Source organism: Microtus pennsylvanicus, chromosome 2 (assembly GCF_037038515.1).
Source record: "Microtus pennsylvanicus isolate mMicPen1 chromosome 2, mMicPen1.hap1, whole genome shotgun sequence".
Taxonomy (NCBI): Eukaryota; Metazoa; Chordata; class Mammalia; order Rodentia; family Cricetidae; genus Microtus; species Microtus pennsylvanicus.
Genome location: NC_134580.1, coordinates 63973665 through 64000019, shown reverse-complemented (window position 1 = coordinate 64000019; position 26355 = coordinate 63973665). Strand labels below are relative to the sequence as shown.

Sequence of the window (26355 nt, the reverse complement as noted above, 5' to 3'; positions counted from 1 at the left end):
TGACGCAGCATTAACAATACTGCTCTTAGAGAGAACCCAGGTTCAGTTCCCAGCACTCACGTGATACTCACAAGCACCCATCATTCAGCCCCTGGGACCCAGCACCCTCCTCTGACCTTCTTTGGCACCAGGCATGTACATGGTGCACAGGCACACTTGCGGGCGAAAGCTCATACATAAAATGAAAATGAACAAGTCTAATTTTTAATATTTTAGTAAAATCTTTTTTAAAGTTAATTTTTAAAATCTAAAGGTTCCTAAGCTGCCCCCAAAATGCTCTGTTTGCCCCTAAGCCTGTGTTGCCATCCTTGTTTTCATCCCTGTGCTTGTAGATGTCGGCGGGCTAAGGTTCGGCTCGTAGTTCTTACTCCGACCTTTGTGATGCTCTCATCACTTCAAAGCCTGGCAAACGTTCTCAGAACCTTGAGAAGTGTAACTCATACCATGTACACGCTCCTGAGACAGCGGTGACATCTTCTCCTCTTCTCCTTCTGTGCCCACGCAGTGTGTGAGCTTTAGAAAGTTCTCCAGTTCCCTCAAGACTGTCTTAGAATTCCAGCCAATTGTCCATTTTGTGAGCTGGCTTATAACTCCTGTTCAAATGGATCCGTATAATGTGCTTGTTTGCATGCATCCAGAGCAAAAAGAGGGTCCTTGTTGACTCAGCCACAGTTTAAAACCCCAGAAAACAGACAACGGCAGGAAAGGCTCTGTGTTAACAAGACTGATGAACTTGTCAGGTGTGCTCTGTGTGTGCACACGTGTTAAAGCTGGTTTTGTTCTGTTTATGGTGCCGGGGATAAAAGAGCAAATGAGTAATATTTTTAATGAATTGAGGATATCATTCATATATACAGTGAATTTTCACCTCTCCCCCAATCATCCTGGATCCTACAAGCACACCTCCCCCCACCCTTTGATGGAAGAGTAAGAAGCTTCCAAGCCATTAAAATAAGCCTAGACCTTGACCCCGTAACTTCCTTAGTAATCTCATGTTAGAAAAGAACACAAACTAGAGCAAAGACTTTAGAAACACTAAGAAATCAAAGATACTCAAATGCTTATGTTTCCACATATGCTTTAATTAAAATTCATCACTTTCCCTCCAACCACTCCCTCGTCCTCTTCTCAACTTGATAACCTCTTTTTATTTGATTATTATTGTTAGATGTGTATGTGCAAGTACATACACACTACCTGTTGAGTCTGTTCTTGTTGTTTGTGTGCATATGGTCTCAGGGATGACCACTTTGTATTGATAGTTAATAGAGGCCCGCCCTGGAAGCAGTCACTTCCCCCTCTCCCTGCAGTCATTAGTTGTCTGGAGTCTGTGTGGGGGGCAGCCCCACGGAGTTTCCTCCTCTGCACTGGCGTGTGTTATATATTGCCGTTGCTCCAGTCTAGTTTATGTGGCTGTTTCTAGGAGAGACTGATTCCTAGCAGACTTCCTGGTAGTTCCCTGAGCCCTAGATGCAGGAGCTTTGATGTAGAGGTGCATGCTGAGGCTGGGGTCCCCACAGTCCATTGATGTCTACATTATGTCCAGTTGTGGTTTGCTGTAATGGTCTCCATTGGCAGCCGCACCTATCAGAGTTTCCACACCTCCTGTTCCCCCTCACGTGCACCACTCTGCTCCCCCGTCTTTCACACTCTTATCACACGTTCATTCATGAGCCGTTGGTCTAGTTCAAGTCCTCTGGCTTCTGCTACTCCACAATCCTGAACTCTCTCTGAGACTTCTCTCAGATATCACGCTATTGCCCATAGCCATGGAGATCCCATGGCCGTGGCGCTGCAGGGCTGGCCCTTTGACCCATGCCAGCACTCATCAGAGGGGGGTGGGTTTGGGATGAGACAACTCTAGGGCCCTGCCTCTGGTCCTGGGTGGTAGCTGAGTTGAACAGCCTGGATCTCTGCCAGGCCTCCCTTTCCCCTCAAGAGGGGCAGGGCCAGCTCTCCTCTGCCACCCTTGTGAGGGATGGGACCAACACTCCTGTGCCCACATTACTGCTGGTGCTGCAAGTGAGCTAGGGGCAAGGCTTTCCTGCTTGTGGCCAGCAAGGGGCAGGGCCAGATTTCCTGCCTGCAGCAGCGGTCAAGCTGCAGAGCTAGGTATGACATCAGCATGGCTTCAGTGGGCAGCCCAGACCACGGACATCCACTTGGCTTTTGGTGGTCACATGGGCTACAGACATCAACAGCCTCCTGTTGCAGTAGGACCATGGACCAAATGTTTATTTTTAAAGAGATATAGTAAAGTAAAATCTTATCTTTTTAAGTTTTTATATAGAAAATAAGATTGTTGCTATCTCCTAGAACCAAGAGAAGAATACAAATTCTGTATATAGAATGCCATCTTCACAATATAAGAAAAAAATACACAAAAGCATTGAAAGAAAGATGATGTTTATATGATGGGACACAGTGGCTGACTTGGTGATCTCCCAGGTCCTCCTGTCATTTCCCTCTGCCTTAATCAGTCTCCTTTCTTCTGTTCATTTTTGATGGTGCTTAGTTTCTCTGGTTGAATGCATTAAATGTGCACATTCTCCTAAGGAATGTGTTTTCAACTGAGACACATTTTGTGGACACAATCAGTACCTATTAGGCTGTCGCTGCAGAAGTTCAGAACAGAAAGAAATGCTCTGACTAATTAAGATCCCCATTGGGGAAGAAAGTCCAGGGAATCAGGAATTAAATCAGTTGCATTCAGAAGCAAAGTCCTTATTTAAAAAAAAAATTTAAATTTTTTACAACCACAGTTTCCCCTCCCACTTTACCCCAACCCATCCCCCATCCACTCCTCTGAAAGGGCAAGGCCTCACATGGAGAGTCAACAAAGCCAGACACTTTAAGTTGATGCAGGACCAAAATCTTCCTGAGGTGCTGGAGTTTGGCAATGTCCCTTCTATTTCTATTGTGTGGAATAATTTGAGGAAATTGGTATTAGCTTTTCTTTGAAATTCTGGTAGAATTCTGCTCTGAAACCATCTGACCCTGGTTTTTTGTTTGTTTGGGAGACTTTAAATGACTATTTTCTTAGATGTCGTGAGCTGCATGGTGTCACACCTGATGGAGATGTATAATCAACTCCTGAGATGGCTAAGGCCTGACCTATGCTATGATCACGCAATGATTATCAGCTGCCTGCATATGCATGAACCTATGGGTAGTGCCCACCTGGCAGTTCGGGGTTGGCAGCCCATGTCTACTTAAGGGCTGGGAGAGGTTTGCCTGGAGAGAGAGAGGAAAAGGAGAGAGGAGAAAGAGAGAGAGAGGTTTGCCCGAGGAGGGAGGTCAAAGAGAGAGGGAGAGAGAGGAAGATTTTCCAATTCTGCTAAATATAGATTTTTGAAGTATGACCTGATGATTCTCTGGATTTCCTCAGTATCTGTTATTGTGTCCCCCTTTTCATTTCTGATTTTGTTAATTTGGATATTCTTTCTCTGCCTTTTAGTTTGGATAAGGGTTTGTTTATCTTGTTGATTTTCTAAAAGAACTAACTCTTTGTTTCATTGGTTCTTTGCATTTTCTCTTTGTTTCCATTTTATTGATTTCAGCCCTCAGTCTGATTATTTCCTGCCATGTCTACTCCTTAGTGAGTCTACTTCTTTTTGTTCTAGAGCTTTCAGGTATGCTGTTAAGTCGCTAAGTGTGACTCTCCAACTTCTTTATGCAGGCACTCAGTGCTATGAACTTTGCTCTTAGTACTGCTTTCATCGTGTCCATAACTTTTGGTATGTTGTGCCTTCATTTGCATTGCATTCTAGGAAGACTTTAATTTTTTTTTTAAATTTCTTTCTTGACCCAGGGATGGATTCAGTTGAATATTATTTGGTTTCCCTGAGTTTTGGGGCTTTCTGTAATTTGTGTTGTTGTTGAATTCTAACTTTAAGCCTTGGTGATCCAATAAGATACAGTGTTTTATTCCATTTTTTTTTTGTATCTGTTGAGAACTGCTTTGTGACCAAGTATGTGGTCAGTTTTAGAGAAGGTTCCATGAGATGCTGAGAAGAAAGTATATTCTTTTGTGCTTTGATGGAATGTTCTATAGAAACTTAACAGAGAAATAAGGAACCTAACAGATGTTAGGACTGAAATAGGCTTAAGTTTTTGTCTGGTTGACTTGTTTATTGGTGAGAGTGGGGTGTTGAAGGCTCCCACTGTTAGTGTGTGGTGTTTGATGTCTGATTTAAGCTTTAGTAATGTTTCTTTTACATATGTGGGTACCCTTGTATTGGGGGCATAAATGTTCAGAATTTAGACTTCACCTTGATAGATTTCTTCCTGTGATGAATATGAAATGTCCTTCTCCATCACTTTTGATTAATTTTAGTTGAAGTCTATTTTTTTTTGGCCCATTCTATTTAGTGTTCTGTAAGCTCTTGTATCTTCATAATCATGTCCTTCTTTAGGTTGGAAAAGTTTTCTTTTATGATTTTGTTGAATATATTTTCTGTGTCTTTGAGCTGGTATTCTTCTTCTTCTATCCCTGTTATTCTTAGGTTTGGTCTTTTCATGGTGTCCCATATTTATTTCCTGGCTGTTTTGTGTTATGATTTTGTTGGCTTTAATATTTTCTTTGACTGATGAATCTATTTCCTCTATTGTATATCTAATGAGAGAGATTCTGTCTTCCATCTCTTGCGTTCTGTTGGTTATGTTTGCATCTGTAGTCCTATTCATTTACCCAGATTTTCCATTTCCAGAATTCCCTCGGCTGGTGTTTTCTTTATTGTCTCTATTTCTGTTTTCAGGTCTTGAACTGTTTCTGTCACATGTTTGTTTGTTTTTTTCTTGGCTTTCTTTAAGGGATTTATTGATTTCTTCCAATTTTTTGTTCGTCTTTTCCTCAGTTTCTTTAAGGTTTTATTTCATTTCCTCTTTAAGTTATTTTTAAGGTCATCTTATTCTGCTTCTTCTTCTTTGGGATGCTCATGTCTTGCTGTTGTAGAACCACTGGGTTCTGATGTGCACCATGTTGTTGAATGTATTCTTGCACTGATGTCTACCCATCTCTTCCTCCAGTTGGTGCAGCACTGTGTGTGCCTCCAGGGCCACTAATGCTGTGAAGGATGGTTGGGTTTGTGGGGTGGAATAGAGTTTGTAGATTACAGGGTCTAATGGGTGGGGAGTGGCGAAGAGGCCTGTGTGCTATGAGGGTGTGAGCCAAGGAGAACCCTGTAGAAGCTCCAGGACTGTGTGCCATGGGAGTGTGGGCCAATGAGAACCCTGTAGAGTCTCCAGGACTGTGTGCTATGAGGGTGTGGGCCAAGGAGAACCCCTATAGAGGTTCTGTTGATGCCAGGAGACACACAGGGGCTGCTGGTCTAGACAAATTCTGAAACCCACGCGACAGATGCTGGGTATTTCTTGATTCTTAGTCCAGTCCACATATTCTGTTAGGAAGGAATTCTCCATGGCGCATAGCTTCAGGCTCTTGGCTCTAGTTTCTGCACCATACATCTGTTTCTGTGAAAGTCATCTCTCTGTCATTTTCTTAGCTTGCTTTCTGCTTGCAGAATTTGGAAAGTCTGAAGACCCTTCATTTTGCACTCTATCTCTTTGAGTCTAAGGTGACAATATTCCTAACAATGTAATCTTTTAAACAACTTTCTGGGTCACTCATTGATTTTATTGAGGATCACTCTATTTGGAAATTAAACCTACAGATCTCTCCTAGATGGGCCTTCAGTAGATGTTTTCTGAGTAGAGAAAGCGGGTGTGTGTGTGTGAGGGGGTGTCTCAGTAACTTCTCTAATAGTTCTCAAGATCAGAAGCTTAAAGTCATAATTTAACAATCCTGTGCTCTAATCCCGACTTCTGTATCATTCTGGTTGGCTCTGTATATACTATGCAGATATTTAAAAATATATGTGTGTGTATGTGTCTGTACATACATACATACATACATACATACATACATACATACATACACCATCAGGAAAGTCAGGTTCTTAACCAAGTTCTTAACCTGGTCCTCTCCCTCTCTGCCTTTTTGGTTACAAAGCCAGTGCTAAGAAGGGGATTATTTATATGTTTCAAATGCATGTTCAAGTTCTCACTCTTGCTTAATCTTCTGTGTTTATTCGGTAAAATATATATATATATATATATATATATATATATATCTTACCATTAACCAGAACTGCATAGAATAATTACTAAATATTGTGTATTAAAAGTAGACTTCCTTTACTACATGATGTCTTTTTCTCTAATCGTGGAAAGAGTTTCTCAGGAATCTACAGTATCACCCTTACCAGTGTTTAGCGCACAACTGTCTGCAGCTAACAGCTCTACTAGGGAAGGAAGGATTCTGTGCCTTGTCCCGCAGTGATAATAACAAGGTTCTTTTTATTGTGGCTGATATCAAGTCAACAGTGAGGTAAACACTTCTTGGGACCGTCTGGCAAGGATTTTAATCCAGTCTGTAAACACTGATTCTGTTTGAGAACCAGGAACTACTGTCCGCTTGGCATCAAGAGCTTTCCTACTTCATTTTACATGGCAACCAGAAGAGCCACAGAGGAGTACAGACTCAATTTCTTCACTTCTGTTTCTTCAGGGTTTTACTTTCATCAAGGATTTCCTGAGGGAACTTCCAGTGTCTTCCAAAGTCCTCTGTGGTAGAATAAATGAGGCCAGAGCAGGTTCCAACACTAAGTATCTAGCAATGGTGAAATTCTTCACTTCCTTATATTAGACGCAGGAGTTTGAGACTCAGCTTCTTTACCTGTGTGTTTCTTCATAAAAATCAGCTGCAGTGCAGCCTTTCCAGTCTTTTACAAGAGATCACCATGATAAGGCTGTGATGGGCACTTCATCGAATCTCAGGGTCCATTTCTGGAGCTTTCTGCAAGCCTGACTGTGGAGACTGACTAGGGATTATTCAACGGTGAGAGAAGGAGAGAAATGGCTGCTGGGACTGACTCTGCCTCTCCCCTGGCAGTAAATTCTAGATATTGAAATGTAGTTTGGAGAATACATACTACAGATTCCCTAAGCTTTCCACAAGCCATTATCCTGCAAATGTGAGTCCTTGGTGTCTAAACATAAAGGTCCTTCAGAGGGCTCGTTTAGACGTGAGTGTGGACGGCACTTGGAGGAATGCTGTGCCGCAGGGCCGTTGAAGCACGATGGTATTTTGCCATTTTTAGCTTGTGAGAATTGCTGATTGAGAATGTGATAAAGACCTCAGCATGCATAATGTGATTGTCTGTAATCATAACCCATTTCCAAGTGTCTGTGTGACAGACACATTAACTGAAAGACAATGGCTTACCATTGCATGTGGCACTTCTAATTATGTCCATGCTTTTAATTGTTTCCAGGATATAGAAGAACTTATTATTTAAAGGTCAGAATAATGCCCAAGATATGGCCAAATCCAGTGAGTGTCACACACCAGGAATGTTGGATGACTTCACAGTTATGAAATTATTTCATTTCTCATGATAATTCTTGACTTGCCAAGTTAGTGGATTTTTAAGGAGGCTGAGAGAGATTTAAGATAAATGTGAACTAACCCCATTCTGTGGAGTCAGGGGCTGCCCTGCAGGCAGTAGCTGACCTTTCACGTGCCTGGCTTGCACTTGGGGACAGCATGAGTTAGGACAGGGTCTCACATAGCACATTCCCTCACTGGGCAAGAAAACCAACTGCAGGGCTTGGAGCAGCTCCGAGAACCCACAGTCACCATGGTGACTTTAGGCTTTATAAAAATGTTTTCTCAGCGTGGCAACACAACCCAGTTCAATGAAAATAAATATGAATTTTGGATTTCTTTTCTGTCTATTAACTTCTTTTTCTCTAGTTAAAAATTAGAGATAACAATTTTAGTTGTCCAAATCGTCATAAAGACAAAAAATAATTTTAAAACCTCATAAAACCACTCAGTCTTTTCTTAGGACATGTGTTGGCAGTCTCCTGAATTAAACTAAACTTTCCTGAACAATGACTATTACATTTGAGAGCAATCTCAAAGTCTAGCTTTGATTCTGACTTTGGGTAGGTTTCTCCGTCATTTTTACTTGTATTGAGTCACAGTGGATTTTTAAACAAACAAACAAAAGCTAACAATTTAGATTCACAAACTGAAGAATATTTATCGAAATCTGAATGACCATCAGATGTCCTCTTCAGTTTATCTTCTTGGCTTCTATTTCTCGGCCCCCTAAATTACTCCTTATCATTTCCAGCCAACGTATTCTGAACTCTTCCTCAAAGCGTTATACCCTACTGATTCGTGACACGCATCAGCTGCCGTGCTGCCCAGGGAGTGTGTCAGTATAACTCCATTACAGGATAAGATGTTTTCACTGTTTTGCTTATTAATTAAAAATGCATACTCATATACAGGCATATCAAAGTTCATTGAATTCCAGCGTTAGACCCCATGTAGTAGAATTAACAGTAAAAAGGCTTACCCAGTTCTGAGCTTAGAACAACTGTCTGTTAACACCACAGCCCAGGCTGTTTTAGTCACTCATAAGTTAACTGTAGGGAAAACCCACACCCCTTAGAAACATATGTGGTGCTGAAATGAATTCTTCCATAACAAGCCTGTATATCATTGCTTACCTTCTTAAACCATGTGTATTTATATCTGAATGGAAATATTTGGAATGCCATTAATGATAATTTTAATAAATGAACAAGCTTGATTATTAAAGTTTTTGTAAAAAAGGTAAATCTCTATTTTGTTTCCCCTAGTCTTTGAAGTGAAGAATACCCATAAGAATACCCATAAGATAGCCGGTTGTTTGGGAGGCAATATGCAAATGGGAAGTGCGGCTGCTGTTCTGCCTCTCCCTTAGCATCCTCCAAATAGTGTAGACAGCCAGCCCCGAAGAGAGACTCGTGCTACACAACAGAAGTTCATGAACGATTTTGCTTTACAGATAGGTTAAAATATTGATTGTTCCAGAATACTTATGAGAAAGGTGTGGTATTGGACATCATAAGTTATCTCTGGAAATTCAAATGACCGTTATAAACTCGTGATAAAATGGCACGGTGCACTGACTGAACTCTGAGGGTATCAGTAGAATACGCGGGTGACGTGTCCTCCAGCCAGCACACTCTTTGTTTCTGCTGTTCTCACAGGAGCCCAGGTGCCATGGTGGCAGTCAGCCTTAGAAAGTCTCATAAGTTAGCCCTCTGCCATTTTTCTTTTTCTAACCAAAAAAAAAAAAAGCTGCACGTAAAGTTTAAATTCTGCACTAAAAAAAAAAATATTTCTACCTAATCATTCTTTCCAGTGAAAAATTGTGTTCTACAAGTGTGAAATGCTCTGCAGTTTAGGCAGAGACTGCTCTTTTGTTTCCCAGCTGCTCAGACCTGAACAATCACACAGAAACTGTATTAATTACAACACGCTTCGTCAACAGCTTAGGCATATTTCTGACTAACTCTTATATCTTAAGTTAACCCACTTCTATTAATCTGTGTATTGCCACGAGGCTGTGCCCTACAGATAAGGTTCTGGCTGGTGGCAGGTGTTTTTCTCCTTCCTCAGCTACATGGTATCTCCTTGACACTGCCTACTTTCTCTATATCTTTGTTCAGCTTTCCCGCCTGGCTTTACTAAGCTATTGAACGAAACTTTAATAACCAATGGTAATAAAACATATTCATAGCATACAGAGGGGAATCCCACATCATCTCCCCTTTTTAAGGAATATTTTTAAAGATGTGCAGATTCTCTAAAGCAGGCAGTGGCTCCCTGGAGGGTGTGAAATGGGAGGCAGGTGCTGTGGAGCCATGGGCAGCTCTCAGCTACTTTCCTCCAAACCCAAAATGTGTGGCTGGCTGTGTGGGTTTCTTGTTTCTTGCTTTATTTATTCAATAAATTTATTAAATTACCATTGTAGACTAAAATCCTACTGTCATGAGTTTTAAAGTTTAACAAATTAATGGCTTATAAGTTTTTGTATATTAATATATAGAAAAGTTATAGGTTTAACACATATCAATATATATCCAATTGTTTATTTCACTTGAATTGCATTTTAATATTTTACCTGCCTCAAAAATCCTTATAATGAGTACAATGAATTATGAAAATTTTTGAAGTTGCTGAAATTTTTAATTTCTGTTTAGAACAATTATACCCTTCTCTAAATTTTAAAACACAAAAACAACCTCACTAATTTATTTTTGAGCCTTAAAAATCTTTGCAACAGTTTTTGAGTGAATAATGAATATTGTATCAGTTCCCAGAACTTTAAATGCAGCCTGCAACACTCAGTCATCCTTTCCCTTTCCTGTTTCCATCGAGTTTTTCAGGAACTCTCTCTTTAGACATGTCTGTGGGTGGTCCTCAGGGTTGATCTCCAGCTCCCCAACCACTGATTCTGTTTTATTTTGCATAGAAAAAAAATGAGTTGAAAGCTGTATATACTCACATCTGAGATCTCCAGTAGTAAAATTACACATTCAGTCTGGCCGCCAGCACTGTGCGGGGTCCCTGGGGACCCCCAGCATTGTGGCCACACCCCCTTGCCTGCTTGCCGCCTGTAAATTGTTGTTTAAGTGTTCTGAGAGAGAATCCTGCTGAAGTTTTCCCCTCGATGGAAAATATTAAGACTTGCTGATTAGTGCAGAGAGAATGAAAAGCCTGGGTTGTTGGAGGGCAGGGGAGGAAGTGGTCAGTAAGGAAGACTTCAAAGAAAGGAAGTAAAAGAAAAGCTCCCAAGTGATAAAGGAAGACAAGAGAGCCTCCCCCACCTTGCCTTTCATCCTGATGTGTGGTTCCTGTGCCTCCGCACACTGCTTGCTCTTCTGCCAGTACCATGCTCGCTGTGCTGGAGGGTCTGTGACTGCCCACTGATTCCCAAATAGATCACAGATTTCTTAGCTTCAGAAGCGGTTCCTGCTCCTCATAGCCAACCCGTCTAACTCCCACCCCACCCTTTCCCAGCAGCTGTCACTCAGCTTTGTATGCTGCTGCCTTCCAAATCTCACACTGAACCTTTGCCATGGAGTGGACTGTGATCTTTACCAAGAGAAGCGCTACCCAAACAGACGCAGCTGCCATTCTCCCCAGAGGATAGCCACTCCTGCCTGCACCCCTGTGCCTCATCTCTCCCATGGGGCCTCCACAGTGCCTTTCTTACACGGCCGCACATGAAGATGTGCTGGCTGGGTGACAGAAGATACCTCACTAAAATTAGTCTAACATAATTTCATATTTATGTCTAGAAATTAAAACCCAGGTAGGAGTATTAATTCTTAAGTTAAAACGTTCAGTTCCTAGAGCAGGGAGCTTCAGTCACTGGAAACAAGATGACGACTCCCACCCTCGCCTGGTGTCTGTGAACATCTGATCACTGCCTCGTGGGCAGCTAGTGCCAGGTCGCAGGCCTAGTGACCTCACCGCGAGCAGGACAACTGGCGTGTTCCTGGGCCTTCTGAGGGCTTTCTCATGGGTGTTTTCACCTAAGAATAGAATTACTTTCCTGGTAAATTCTGTGCATGCAAGTACCAGCGACAGATATTTTTAACAGTAGACCCAAAACATTGCAAATACCCAGTTGATACATATGAGGAGAACTGTCATGTTTTCTCCCGCTTAGCTTTTCTGTGTGAACTGAATCCAAATGTATCTGAATTTTAATTATTCAAAGAAAGTGTCTATGCAAGCATTTTGAGAAGAAATAACTGCCAAGGAAAACCTAGCAGTATATTCCTCGGTGGTGCTGAGGTAATAGAAGGTGTGTGCGGGAGGGAGCAGCTCTAATTAAATTGAACTCATATGTAAATGTGCACATTCTCAATTAAAATCACATTGTATATTGGTATATTTAAAACCTTCTCTAGAGCCTTTGACATGATCAGGAAATCTAGCTTAATTTGACCGTAAGTACCTTGCTTTTTTTTGTGTGTGTCATTTCCAGCCACTAGTCTCCAAAGAAAACAACTTTCTTGTTTCCTTTAGCTTTGTGTGGACCTCAACTTTATTCTCAGTTGCTGCTATTAAAAAAGAAAGAAAGAAAAGAAAAAAAGAGAAAGAAATGATTCCAAACGCTGCAAATGTTTCTTCCCACCACCACCCCCCGCACCCCCTTGTACCCAATATTTAACCATGAAGATACTCTGGTACTTTTATGTTATAGGGTATGTGTAGGTGAGACCATATTTCCCCGAGGGGTACGGGCTCATCGGCCCCTGTGTGGAGGAAGAACTGAGGAAGGCTGTAGTAAAAGCTGGGGGACGTTGGGACATTCCAGGAGTGACTTAGATATTCTCAAAGAACGTGCTGCTGTGGTCAGCCATTGAGACACGTCTTGTAACACAGTGACCTTGGGGAATTTTCAAACTAAAGCTGTCAAAGCTGAAATTAAAAGGAAAAATCTGCTTCCAGCAAGACTCTCATTTTGACGATAACACTGTGTGTAGATTTAGGGCTTCTGTGTGGGTCCGTAGCTCTGTGGGTGTTTTCAGTTTCACTTAGTCTGTAGTTGGGAGTGTTCCGTGAGTTTCTCCTTGGCTTAGTTCTACTAAATAATAGAATGAAAAGTGTGTGCGGGAGGGAGCAGCTCTAATTAAATTGAACTCATATGCAAATGTGCACATTCTCAAAAATCACATTGTATATTGGTATATTTAAAACCTTCTCTAGAGCCTTTGACATGATAGAATGAAAAGTGTTGGGTTTCTATTTCATACAAATGCTTTCCTTAAACTCTCAGTTTACTTATAATTACAAAGTATATCAAACACTGCTTCTATATTTTATAAAGAAGTGCTAATTATTATGTTTAATATAGATATATCGTTAAATTGATTTTTTAGGTGTTTTTTTTTCAAGACAGAGTTTCTCGAAGCCTGTCCTGGAACTAGCTCTTGTAGACCAGGCTGGCCTCACAGAGATCCGCCTGCCTCTGCTTCCTAAGTACTGGGATTAAAGGTGTGTGCCACCACCACCCAGCTGATTTTTTATGGTTTAGGTTAATGATTAATAGCCAAAATAGTAAATACCTGAGTGACCACAAAAGCACCTGTTACCACAGTTCCAGTTCTGATGGGTAAGAGACACTAGCAGATTCTGCTGTGAAAGCTACAGTCAGGATAGAATGCAAGAATAGAGGGACAAGGCATTTATCGCATATCAAAATGCTGATTTTTCTGACTTAATTCTGTAATTTCATAAGAGCTATCTTAAGTAAACTGCATCTTTTGTTTTGTGTTTTATCAAAAGAAAAAATTAAGAAGTGGTAATTTATAATCAAAAATTGCACTATGAGCCAGACTTAGCAGAGTCTGCTGTCAGCCAAGGCCAATGTTCTTTGATCTCACAGTTAAACCTTCCTGTCCTCCAAATGAATGAAATGGCCTCTTTTCCTCCTCAAATGTTCAGCAGACCTTTGGCCATTTGATAGGACCGTTATTTTAACATGTGATCTGGAAGACAACATTGACTGCGGCACATTTGCTATTCTTAGCCTGGTGATCGAGCTGGAGGTCGATGAATGGTGCAGCCTGGAAAGAAAACACATGCTGGCAACTGCAAACAGAGAGTTCTCCAGCAGCGAGACTCTCGTTTTAGGGCTAGATTTTTGTTGGCATGTTTGGCATTATGACGATTATTGTTTTTCTTTCCAGCTGTTACACATCTGTATTGAAGGCTGGGGCAACTGGCGTTGGTCAGAGCCCTTCAGTGTGGATCATGCCGGGACATTTATTAGAACGATTCAGTACAAAGGTCGAACGGCTTCCCTCATCATCAAGGTTCATCCGCTCAGCGGAGTGCAGAAACAGGTGAGTTTCCCTGCGTTTGTGCCCAGACGGCACTGTGTAACGAACATGAATCCTATATTGTAATCAAGGAACAAGGAAGCGAAGCAACGCCTCTGTCCTGACACCATGCCCTGCTGGTCATGCTGGTGACGGTGGTGGCTCCAACCCCGTTCCTGCTGGTGATGGTGGTGGCTCCCAACCCTGTCCCTGCTGGTGATGCTGGTGATGGTGGTGGCTCCAGCCCCATCCCTGCTGGTTATGGTGGTGGCTCCAACCCCATCCCTGCTGGACATACTGTTGATGGTGGTGGCTCCCAACCTCTTCCCTGCTTGTGATGCTGGTGATGGTGGTGGCTCCCAACCCTGTCCCTGCTGGTGATGCTGTTGATGGTGGTGGCTCCAACCCTGTCCCTGTCTTTTATAGGAGGTGCTAACGAGCAATAAAATTTACTGACTTTAGCTCCACCTCTCTCCTGTCACCACCTGCCTTCTGGTAGAGGTGCTAATGAGCTGTGGAATAGCCAGAGGCCTCTTCTGAGTGGAGAGAGGAGAGAGCAGGGACTGGCTAATCCTCCCCTCTTCTGAGTGGAGAGAGCAGGGACTGGCTAATCCTCCCCTCTTCTGAGTGGAGAGAGCAGGGACTGGCTAATCCTCCCCTCTTCTGAGTGGAGAGAGGAGAGAGCAGGGACTGGCTAATCCTCCCCTCTTCTGAGTGGAGAGAGGAGAAAGCAGGGACTGGCTAATCCTCCCCTCTTCTGAGTGGAGAGAGGAGAGAGCAGGGACTGGCTAATCCTCCCCTCTTCTGAGTGGAGAGAGGAGAGAGCAGGGACTGGCTAATCATCCAGTGGATAACCAAGAGTTGTCCTCAGGCATGTCACATATGAATAGTCTCTCCCGTGACAGCTGAGCCACGCTCCAGCAAGCTTTGCTTCTCCTCAGAGTGAATGTTAACTGCAGCAGAAGTTCACTGCAGTCTGACTCTTGGCATATAAACCTCAGCCCTCAGCACATATTTTTACGTATTTTATAAAACTTCCTTTTGGCTGTTTTTGAAGTTCTAAGACTGCAAAGTGAAAAAAGTATCTGACACTTTTTTTCTGTGTTCTTAAGATGTGAAAATGTGGTTTCTAAAAGATGTTTTTCAAGTATGGAGCATATGACAAAAGTAGAAAGGAAAAATAGGGAAGTATTAAAATCTGAAAACTGGCTTCAGCACACACACAATAGCTGGGTTTCACATCCGTGTCTGCATCTGGATCGTAACGGGCAGAGTGAGCTTATTGAAGAACTGGGGACCTGGGAGGGTCAGCACCTAGTCCTGGGAAGGGCACCCTCTGCGGGAGCCACAGGGGCTCTTCTCTAGAAACAGGCGGGCAGCGACTTCGGGTTCTCGTGACTGCCGACAACAGCAGTGAAACCTAGGGGAAAGGAGCCCCCGTTAGACCATCACCCCTCAGAGTACTGACTGTCCACAACCCCAAGGATGGGACTCAGTCTGTGTTCTTAAGTTGGAAATTCATGTAAACCCTGGCCTGTTCACTACTGGCAGCAAGTTTAAGGGAATTTAGAGGCATCATTGAAAAGATAATGCTTCACTGAGTCTTTGAAAAATATGTATGTTTTTACATAATCAAGTAGACAACGACATTAACATGGAGCAAGGGACGTCTGCTGATATGAAGAAGAACCACAGGCTCCGTTCAGCCCTAAGAGTTCTTACGTGTTTGTACTCTCAGATGGCAAACGTGGTCACTAACAAATACATCATCCACCTTCCCATTGACTAGCATGTCCGATATCACACACCTCGTAGTCCTTTCTATGCTCGGCTCTACCAGCTCTCAGGAAATCCCTTATGAAACTGGATACAAAATCTTCTACCAAGCTTTACTGTTCCCCATGATTGTAAAGCATACACAGCCAGCACACAACATACTGTGAGGGCTCTGCAAGCAGACAGCACAAAGAACAGAGCCGTACCCAGCAGGCTGTGTTTAAATAGTTGCATATATACAAATGCATAATGAAGAAAGAGGCTGTCGGTTTGAGAGTCTGGGCAGGACTTGGGAGGAAAGGAAAGGGAGAGTGATATAGTTATATTTTAATTAAAAGTGTATTTAAAGGGCTAGAGAGATGGATCAACAGTTAAGAGCACTGACTGATCTTCCAGAGGACCTGGATTCAATTCCCAGCACCCACATGGCAGCTCACAACTGTCTGTAACTCCAGTACCAGAGGATCTGACACCTTCACACAGGCATTCATGCAAGCAAAAGCACCAATGCAGATAAAAATAAAACATTTTTAAAAGTATATTTATAAATAAATAAGGAAAAAACATTCCAATATAGATGGGAAGGTCTTGGAAGCCCCAGGTTGCAACAATATATGTACATACAAAAACAGTTAATAAAATCTTACCAGTTTTCCCTCTCTCCTCCCCTGTTCTTTCCACTCATACACACAGCAATATTTTAATTTTTTTCTTTGGATTTCATTTATTTTGCCATGATAATTTAGTGTTCAGAAATGGTGGTGTTATGATACATCCAAAATACAGAATTTTTTCAAGTGGTTGAAGTTAGGAAGAAAGGAAGTAGTCAAGTTTCTGGGAGCTTTGCCTCTGCTCGTCTTGGCCTCTGTCCTTCTCTCCCACCTGGATTTAGAAGGCTGCAATAGGCAGCAGCTGCCTAATTCCAGAGGATCCTGGATGCAGGTCCCTGGTGTGCTGTAGACAGACTGATCTGCCTCTGGACAGCGGAGAGCTGGCCAGAACTCTCTTTAGCGTTGATACTTGGTCCGTCTTTCTTACATCACTTCTCACAAGTGAATAGAGACTGACCTGTACACAGTTTCCCAGGACCTTTGTGTGCTGTGCAACTACTGTTGTGCCCACATTTGCTTTTGAGTTTCCTGTTTCTTCACTCAAAGCTCGAACGCACGTCTTCCTGCATCTCTGCACATGCACTTCTAATCACAGTTAAGATATCGTCTTCCAGTGCATCTGGCGCTGCGGAGCTGCTCTTTCATATCGCTGTTCTTCTTGGCACTGATCGAATGCGAGCTCTGAACCTGCTAAGTGAAGTCACATGTAGAAGTCTTCAGTGCACATCCTTGTGGCTTTGGGGAAAGCAGGCAATTAGTGTGAGGCCTGGAAACGTGCGTTAAAGAGAACCTGCATTTAAAGAAATTAGGTAGCTGTCTTCAACTGGTAAATTAATTTTGAAATTGTAGCCATGATTTGCAAAATAGAGGCACTATGAGTTGACCAGTTTGAAGAGAAGCAGACAAAGCTCTCCTGAGCCCTGTTGCCTGTGAGAGCACCCTGCCAGTGACTGGCCATTTTGGATTTTCCCTCCCTGGCCATTTTTAAGGATTTTCCCTTTTATCAAATTTGAAAGCCTATTTAAAGGGCTTTTTACTTTAAAATGAAACTATAAAAATGTACCAAGAGGATCTTTGTCTTTAAAAGAATTGCGTCCCAGATGGTTACAAAGGTAGTTTGGTTCCTGTGAGAGAGCCAAATTCTTTCTCCGTCTCCTCGGCTGCAAGGGTTGTGAAATAAGCTCATGCATACATATTGCAGGCCTGGCTATATTAAGAGTAAGCCGTTTAGATACTGCCTTGGAATTTTCAAATATCTATTTAAACTAGGCACTACTATGGCATCATAAGGCTTACTACCGGGAGTGCCTACTAATCCCTAGCGTGTGTTATAAGAAAAGCTCGCCTGCTAATTTAGGACTCACAGTTGAGTTTTATGGTTTGTTTTTGTGAAGGTATAGTTCTAAAAGATGGCTAGCATATCTAGGGGAAGTGACAGTGAAGAGCAGCTTGTTTCCCAACTGTGCTCCTACAGAAATGGAAACAAACAGTTGTGAATAAAATGCTAGGGGTTGGAGAGATGGCCAAGGCCTAAGAGTGCTAACGACTTCTGCTTCAGGATAGAGGCCTCTGTCCTCCAGTGTGATCCGCACACATTGCACATCAGTGGAGTGCTACAAAAAGGTCGTTTAATATTTGGTCTCTCCTTCTAGGAGGCTTGTCCTGGATAGATAAGAATTCACTCCAATGCAGTTATTCACGGGGCTGGAGAGATGACTCAGCAGTTAGGGACATGTCCTGCTCTGCCAAGGGCCTGAGTTTGGTTCCCAGCACCCACAATGGGTGACTCACAGCTGCCTGTAACTTCACTCCTGCACACATGGCAAACACACACACACACACACACTCATAAATAAAAATTAATTAAAAATAGTTATTCGTGTTTATTCATATAAATAGTGGTACATTGAAATCATAGTCACAGTGTGCTATCAATGACAGGAAATGTATTAATTTTCAAGGTTACTTACACCTTGATGTTATAAGTTATGCCTTTTAATCTTCATAGCAAGATGATAAGGCAGACTCTGTTATTTTGTTATGCTCCTCACCAGGAGGAGGAAGACAAGCCAGTGTTAGTTAACTCAGCATCTCAGTGCTGATTCTACTTCCCTGCGTCTTTCTGTATTTGACTTCCTAGTCTCAGCATGGCTACACAATCTCTGCATGTCCTCTTCTAAGACATCATGACAGACTTTGAGTCCCAGAGATTACCTCCTTTACCATGGAAGAGTGAGATCTTCACATTAAAAACACAGTTCCATGTTTTCCCTAGGCGTTGACAACAGGATAAAGGAGTTACCTGAGTTCAGCTGAGGGCCAAGAAAGGTGCCTGGGCTGCCTTTGATACCTACGCCAACTTGAAATGTCTAATAGCAAGGGAAAGAAAGACATGCTTTTGAGATGAGCAGGGAGCCAATGGTGCTTGTCAAGTTGGTAAAATCTGAGTTGACGAGTAGGTACTAGTTTTCTAAGACACATGTGTATTGGGGTTATCTTCAGTATCGACCATGGAACACATTCTGTGGGAGCCACGTAGCAAGCTACTCAGTATTTGCATACTTGCATTTTCTTCTTCTCAGGGAATCATACTGGCACCTACTTTATAAGAATTAAAATTTGTGAAAATAATTTATATTAAGTTAGGGTTCTCTGACAAAACAGAGCCAATATAGTGTGGAGGATTGATTGATTGATTATAAATCAGTTCTCATTACTATGGAAACAGAAGTCCCAAGATCTGCAGCCAGCAAGTTGAAGAGTCGATGTGTAGTTTCAGTCAGACCCTGAGGTCCGAGACGCAGAGCTGCCCAAAGATAGCAAGTATTTCCATCTGCGTGAAATGTCTGGAAAAGATCAGTGCCTTGCTCAGTCAGCAAGTGCGCAACCTGGTGCTTGGCCCTGCCACATTGGCCGGAGGGTGCCCTTTCCTGGAGGTCCGCCAAGTCACATGGTGGTGTCGTCCAGAAATGCCCGAGATAATTAACATCTGACTAGATTTCATGGTCCAGTCAAGTTGATATATGAAAACTGGTTATCTTAGACCTGTAGTAATAATGTGTAGGAGTTATTGATACTATTTTATAATCTAGAAATATCACAATAAGTGATACAGTTATATTAGAGTCTGGAGTTGTAGCTCAGGATAGCACACTAGACTAGGATGTTTGAAGCCCAGGGTTCAAGCTCTAATACTACAAAAAAGAAGGAAGTCCTGTTTTCCTTAGTAATAGTAAATATTCATATTGCAGAAGGATCTGCTTTCTAAAATATTAACTATGTAAGAGTAAGTTTCATAATATCTTTCTAATTTCAATCAGCTTAGAAAATATTTCTTACTACCTCCTATGGCCTATACTCTCAGCTGTGTGTAAAATTAGATAATCCATGGATTAAATGGAAACTTCTATTGTTTATTTTTAAGGTTGTATAGTTCTATGATGTAGAAAAACAAAATGTAATTCTGTATTTCAATCAAAGCTCATTTGTATTAGTTCCCACAGAGATCTGTTAATAGATAAGATGAGTTCTTGGAAAGAGCCTGGGGATCACAGTGAGGATGGCACGGCCACTCTCATGTGACAGAGCTGAGTGCTGGCTCTCAACTCCTGCACCCACTGTCAGTACCAGCCCCAGTCCCAAGACACGACAGAAGGACTTGGTATAGGCTCCCCTTTATACCGGGGCACCCTTCTCCTTCAGCCCTTGCCTAACTGTCTGTCAGGTAAACTACGCATCAGCATGCTCTCACAACTTTATCTCAGTCATCTCGCAAGAGCCTGACTACTTCCAGCTGTTCCGGTCTATGTGTGTGTCTCCTCTTGGAGTATCACCAACTCTGATCAGAACGAAGCTCGTGTCTTCGTTAAAGACTCCTTTCCCTGCCTTACTTCATTGTACTGCACAGCATCGGATCTCCCTGAAGGAATACATTTTTCTGGTTAATGACATCCAAATGGATTAATCGTTTGTGTACTTACATATTATCTTTTAGATTATCATTTGTGGAAGACAGATCATCTGTAGTTATTTGTCTCAGAGCATAGAGCTGAAAGTTGTTCAGCATTACATTGGTCAAGATGGACAAGCTGTAGTCCGAGAACACTTGGATTGCCTCGCAGCCAAACAGAAATTGCCTTCGTACATATTAGAAAACAGTGAACTGACGGAGTTGTGTGTGAAGGCCAAAGGAGATGAAGACTGGTCGAGAGATGTGTGCCTGGAGCCCAAAGCCTCTGAGTACAGCACTGTCATCCAGGTATGCAAGGTGTTGACTTAAGACGGTGACTTTAAGAGCAGAAGTGAGCTGGGCATGGTGGTGCACGTCTTTAATCCTAGCACTCAGGAAGCAGAGGTAGGAGGATCTATGTGAGTTCGAGGACAGCCAGGGCTACACAGAGAAACCCTGTCTCAGAAAAGAGCAGAAATGTGGAGATGTTCTCAGTGTGCGCCTCGCTCGTAGTCCTTGCTCTGTAGTACAGTCACAGCTGTGTGTGCATACGTGAAATCTGGAAAAGCATAGAAAGGCTGTGGCGGGGCTTCAGGCAGCTGGCTCCCTGTCAGTTCCTCCCAGTCCATCTTGTATGACTCTCCGTGCACAGACTCCTGCCCCTCTGTGGAAAGGACCCCTTTGTTTCCCCACATTCCATCTATGCCATTATGAAGTCTGGTTAGTTGGTTTTCTTTAACTGCAAACTTCTTTCATCATCTAAGCTGATACTCTGTGACTTATTTTGCTTCATTATCAAGCCGTTTAGAATCTAATAGGGCCTTTTCTTTCTCCTGTGCAGGTTCCTTCCTCAAACAGTTCCATTATTTATGTGTGGTGCACAGTTTTGACTTTGGAACCCAACTCTCAAGTTCAGCAGCGACTGGTGAGTGCTTTCCCATCCTGAAATATGGTGTGCGACTCTGACCTTTCCTATTCGCAGATAAATAAGGTCAGAGTGACCCAGGGAAGAGATTTATTACAAGTTTGTTCAGCATCAAACAGCTGGAATATTGCAGCAAAGCAAATATGAAAGTTGTTCTTTTTATTTTTATAGATTGTGTTCAGCCCTCTTTTTATCATGAGGAGTCATCTACCAGACCCTATAATCATACATTTGGAGAAAAGAAGTCTGGGTTTGAGTGAAACACAGATGATTCCAGGAAGAGGGCAGGAAAATCCGCTGCAGAACGTGGAGCCTGACCTCGCACATCACCTGACGTTTCAAGCGCGGTATGAGCAGAGTGGGTTGCTGAGGAAGAATGGCTGAAAAGTGGCCTTGAACTATTTCGGCTGCATGGATGCTTATGTTTTTGTCTGAGAAGAACATTACTTTAAAACTGCTCTTCCTCATCCATAGGCTTAGAATTTGGCCTTTTTAATTTAGCTTATAAATAACCAAGTGGAATCATTAAAATGTCATTTACTTAGATTTTATTGACATGTTTCTGCAGAGAAGAATGGATGACAAAGATCTCACCCAAGTATGGGCAGATGGGAGGCGAGCCAGGGCCCAAATCATCTAATAAGTGTCATAAATCTCTAACTCCTCATGAAACAATGTATCAATCTAAGTACATTTTATAATTAGATTCTTTCAGTAAATTATAGATCACTTAGAAATCTGATAATGTTTCTTCTTTCCATTTTGTAGAGAAGACTACGATCCCTCAGACTGTGCTGTTCCCATATCAACAGCCCTCATTAAGCAAATAACCACTAAGATAGAACCTGGAGGCACAGTTAACCAGATGCTTGATGAGTTCTATGGGCCAGGACAGTCCCACGAACCCACTTGGCCTTATAATAAGAAGGATTCGGACAGGTAATAGTCATCATTAATTTTCTGCATGTACTTCTAAACATTAAGAAATAACCAATAACAACAGTACTAGCTATGCTACTCAGATTTCTTGTTGCTGAGACACAATACCTGAGTAAAACACCTTGCAGGAGGAAAGATTTATTTGTCTCACAGCTTTGGAGGTCTCAGTCCACTAGAGTAGGGAGGGAGCACAGAGCAGGGCACAGAGCAGAGCGGCTCCGTCACGGCAGCGGGAGCACATAAAGAAGGTCTCTGCTGTTCGTTTTCTCTGTCTTGTTTTTTATTCCCTCTTGGCCCCAGCCTATTGGATGGTGCCTCTCACATTCAGAATTAATCCTCTCTTGAAACATCTTCATCAGCATACCCAGAGGTGTGCTTTGATGGGATTCTCATATATACTTCTCAGTTGAGCCAAGTTTATAGCTTGATTAGCCATTATGCCAGATATAATAAATGCCGCAGAGAAGATCATTTGCAAGCATCTGTCAGAGTCAGATGGCATCTAGTTTGGTTTCGCCTTATAGATATCTGTACTCATAAGATGCTTTCTCCTGCTGGCAAATGCAGCCCTGGGTGAGCGGTGTGCAGAGGTATTCTGCAGGAGCATTGTGTGTCTGCAATGCTTCCACATACTTAATAAATCTGAGCTCATCGTATTTCAGTGAGTCACTTGGATGTGTTTGGAGCAGGAATGAACAGCTGAGTCAGTGGGACAGCCCAATGCGAGTGAAGCTGTCGGTCTGGAAACCATACGTTAGAACCCTGCTGATAGAACTGCTGCCCTGGGCTCTGCTCATCAACCAGTCCAAGTGGGACCTCTGGCTGTTTGAAGGAGAGAAGATTGTTCTGCAGGTTCCTGCTGGCAAAATTATCATTCCTCCTAATTTTCAGGTAATATAACTTGAAACTAGCATATTCTTTTTCCTCAATAGCTAGATTTTATTCTTAATTTATGCATATGATCTTAACAGGATAAATCACTTGTGGAAAACTGACCTGGTACTGCACACATGAAGAGTATGGAATGTTCTTTGATACTTAAACACTTTTCAGATGTGTTTGTGCTCATCAGCAGTGATAACACGTGCTACTTACATCTCCTTCCCATTCCACACAGGGTCACGGGATACTTGACAAGCACTAACCACTAAGTCCTTTTTCTGTTCCAACTGGGACTTGGATGTCCACAATTGTGAATGTTCACTTGTTGATGATAACACCGCAGATCATTAGTGACACAGGGTAGAAATGCTAACCAGGAAATAAATTCCACAAAATGACTTCATATTCTGACACCAGAGAACTGACTTTAGAAAACCAACCCATTTCAAGAAGAAATATGTGTTTGTAAGGAAATCTTCCTTTGGAGTTCCACTTATAAACATCTTTATTCAATTGTATATCTCCTGCTTCTTAAAGCAATCAGATGCCATCACCTTATGAAACTGGAATGTTAGCCCGTATGGACCTAATGTTACATGTTATTCTGATGTCAAATGAGATGAAACCTCACAGTCTTTAAGTCTTTGAAATTCATGGGGTAGTCACAGCTTGAGTTTGGTTTTTCTCTTTTCCATAAACTTAAATTTCATTGTGAACCAAAAAGGATATTGGAAACCCAAAATAAAATACATGTTGTTGTTACAAAAAAAAAAGTACAAAGGGACTGTTTGGTTGTGTTATTAAATGTATTGTATACTTTTGATTTTGTTTTGGGTTGGATTGGGTTGATTTTTCGAGACATGGTTTCTCTGTGTATCCCTGGCTGTCCTGGAACTCACTCTGTAGACCAGGCTGGCCTTGAACTCAGAATCCGCCTGCCTCTTCCGTCCAAGAGCTGAGACCTTTTAAAGTCATGCATCACCTCTGCCCGGCTTTGTGTACTATTTTCTTTTAATCCTGTAGATTAATTCCTGAAGTAAAATATGAAAAAAATAATAACAATAAAATTGAGGCCTTATTTTTCCAGGAAGCTTTTCAGATAGGAATTTACTGGGCAAACACAAACACTGTGCACAAGTCAGTAGCAATTAAACTGGTCCATGATGTGACATCCCCAAAGTGGAAAGATGGCGGGAATGGTGAGGTGGTGACGCTGGATGAGGATGCGTTTGTCGACGTTGGAATCAGACTCGGCGCTTTCCCAGGACCTCAGAAGGCAAGTCCGTGTGGATGTGTTGCAGGGGCATGACTGCCACTCTCTTAGTACATCTGCCTCCTGGTGTTATTCATTGTAAATCATACTTGTCCTACACTTCTGGTTTACAGCGGGTTTTTCCCCCTGGTAATAAAGCTGGGTTATGTCGTTTATCCAGTAACTGCTCCATTTCAGAACACGCACCAATCACATGATTGATGGTATGGGGAGTGGACTTAGTCCCAAATGTTCACAAACTACATTTGGCCTACTCCTTCAGAACAGGAAGTGGGGTGTCTAGTGCTGTGAGCAGGAAAGGGCACTCTGACCAGAGTGATAAATCTGATTCTCGGGGCTGCGGAGATGTCTCAGAGGTTAAGAGCACTGGCTGCTCTTCTAGAGGTCTTGAGTTCAATTCCCAGCAACCACATGGTGGCTCACAGCCATCTGCAATGAGATCTGGTGCCCTCTTCTGGCCTGCAGGCACACATGGAGGGGAGAATGTTACCTATAACAATAAATAAAAGAATAAATAAATAAATAAATCTGATTCTCTTGTGGAATTAATGTCATAAGAAGAAATTATATTATTCAATGCATGGTTGTAAGAAGTTTATTGGTTCGTTGAGAGTTACATACCATATGTTCTGACCAGATTCACCCCTACTTCCATACCCGCCAACTTTGTGTTCTTTAAAAAAAAATCAAGACCAATTTGTGCTACCCAAATATTATTATTTGATATGTGGATTGAGGACATCTTGGAAGGGGTGGGAGGAGCTGTGTTCTCTAGAGAACCCACACACTCTCTCCCAACAATTAACAGTTGCCAATAGTTCCACTGCTAGGAATTCCATATCCAGCTCCTGTCTCTGCCAGAATTTGGCCTGGCTTGACTCTCTCAGATCTTGAGTGTGCTGTCGCAGCTGCCACGTTCATATGTGCAGCTGCCCTGCACTGTCTGCATGCCTCCGGCTCCTACACGCTAGCCACGCCGCCCTCTTCTGCAGTGATCCCTGAGCCAGGGAGGTGGCACAGTACACACATTCCCTGCCATCTCTCTGTGCCTTGTACATCTACTGCAAACAGAATGCTGTTGAGTTCTCCCCACAAAGGTAAAATTGGTCCTGAACTGGGCAGATCCATATGTCAAACAACCCTTCAGGAATAGCTGAGGCTAGGTGCGGTGGCCCACACCTGCAATTCCAGCCCTTGAGAGACATAGAGGCATGGGATAGCTCGGGCAGTAGTAAAGACTCTGTCAGGAAGTCTTCGTGTGTGTGTTTGTGGTGTAAAAACGGCTCCCTCCTTGCTTCTCCCACAGCTGTGTCAGTTCTGTGTCTCCTCCATGGTGCAGCATGGCATACAGATCATTCAGATTGAAGATAAGACTACAGTAATTAATAATACACCATACCAAATGCTTTATAAGCCACAGTTGTCCGTCTCCAACCCCTATTCTGGAAAGGAGGTAAGCAATCCACAGTGCGGTTGTTCTCTGTGATTCTATCAATTCACTATAAATAGACTCAACTTTTTTTTAGCCTGGGACAAAGAAAAAGCTAACAATGAATATAGAAATCCTGTTATTTCTGCTGGATTTGAGACCAGCAATGGCAAGTTGAAGTTGCCACAGTGAGAAGTGAGCAGGATGCTGCAGCAGCCCTGAACAGTGCTGAGCAGCTCGCCGCAGCAGCGTCTGCTCAGCAGCACCAGCATGGTCCTGATGCTGTTCTCCATGACCCACCACACGGTAGTGGCTCCTGAGTGTGAGTGTGAACACGGCAGGGCCCGAGTGGAAGCAGAACGACTGGCACACCTTGTTCCCTCTGCTGCCATAGTGAGCATGCTCCTCTGTCTTCTTTCCAGCATTTCCATGTTCCAGACACCACTACTTTCAGCATTAGTCCAGGTGGAGAGCACTCTGAGATGAAATCCAGCTCCCTGCCTTGCTGGGACTTCATGCCTGATATGGGGCCATCATTGGACACAGCCGTGCTTCAGAAACAGATACTGCTGGGCTTTTCTCCTGCACCAGGTGCCGACAGCTCGCAGTGCTGGAGCCTGCCAGCTGTCATTAGACGAGAGTTTCCCAGACAGAGTGTAGCAGTGCCCTGTGGAACCTTGAGGGAAAATGGATTCTGCACCAGGTATTTTTACACGAGTGTCAATGCTCTGTGCCTGTCATTGTTGCCGCTCCTCAAGAGGCCAGGATAGCAGTGTTTCCGTGTATAATTCTAGGTTCTCTTTCATCTTTAATGACTTTTAGACATTGGAT

At 42.7% G+C, this 26355-nt stretch overlaps 1 protein-coding gene across 6 annotated transcripts in view; it reads left to right on the top strand.

Moving 5' to 3' along the window:
• Positions 1 to 26355, top strand: part of Vps13b (vacuolar protein sorting 13 homolog B) — a 463403-nt gene that overhangs the window by 395490 nt on the left and 41558 nt on the right. For all 6 annotated transcript variants that reach the window (XM_075961199.1, XM_075961203.1, XM_075961200.1 and 3 more), the window contains 9 exons: positions 13609 to 13764; positions 20122 to 20385; positions 20918 to 21001; positions 21173 to 21348; positions 21770 to 21940; positions 22630 to 22831; positions 23910 to 24098; positions 25402 to 25548; positions 25947 to 26227. In XM_075961199.1, coding sequence (XP_075817314.1) covers positions 13609 to 13764; positions 20122 to 20385; positions 20918 to 21001; positions 21173 to 21348; positions 21770 to 21940; positions 22630 to 22831; positions 23910 to 24098; positions 25402 to 25548; positions 25947 to 26227 — 1670 coding nt within the window. The remainder of the gene's footprint in view (positions 1 to 13608; positions 13765 to 20121; positions 20386 to 20917; positions 21002 to 21172; positions 21349 to 21769; positions 21941 to 22629; positions 22832 to 23909; positions 24099 to 25401; positions 25549 to 25946; positions 26228 to 26355) is intronic.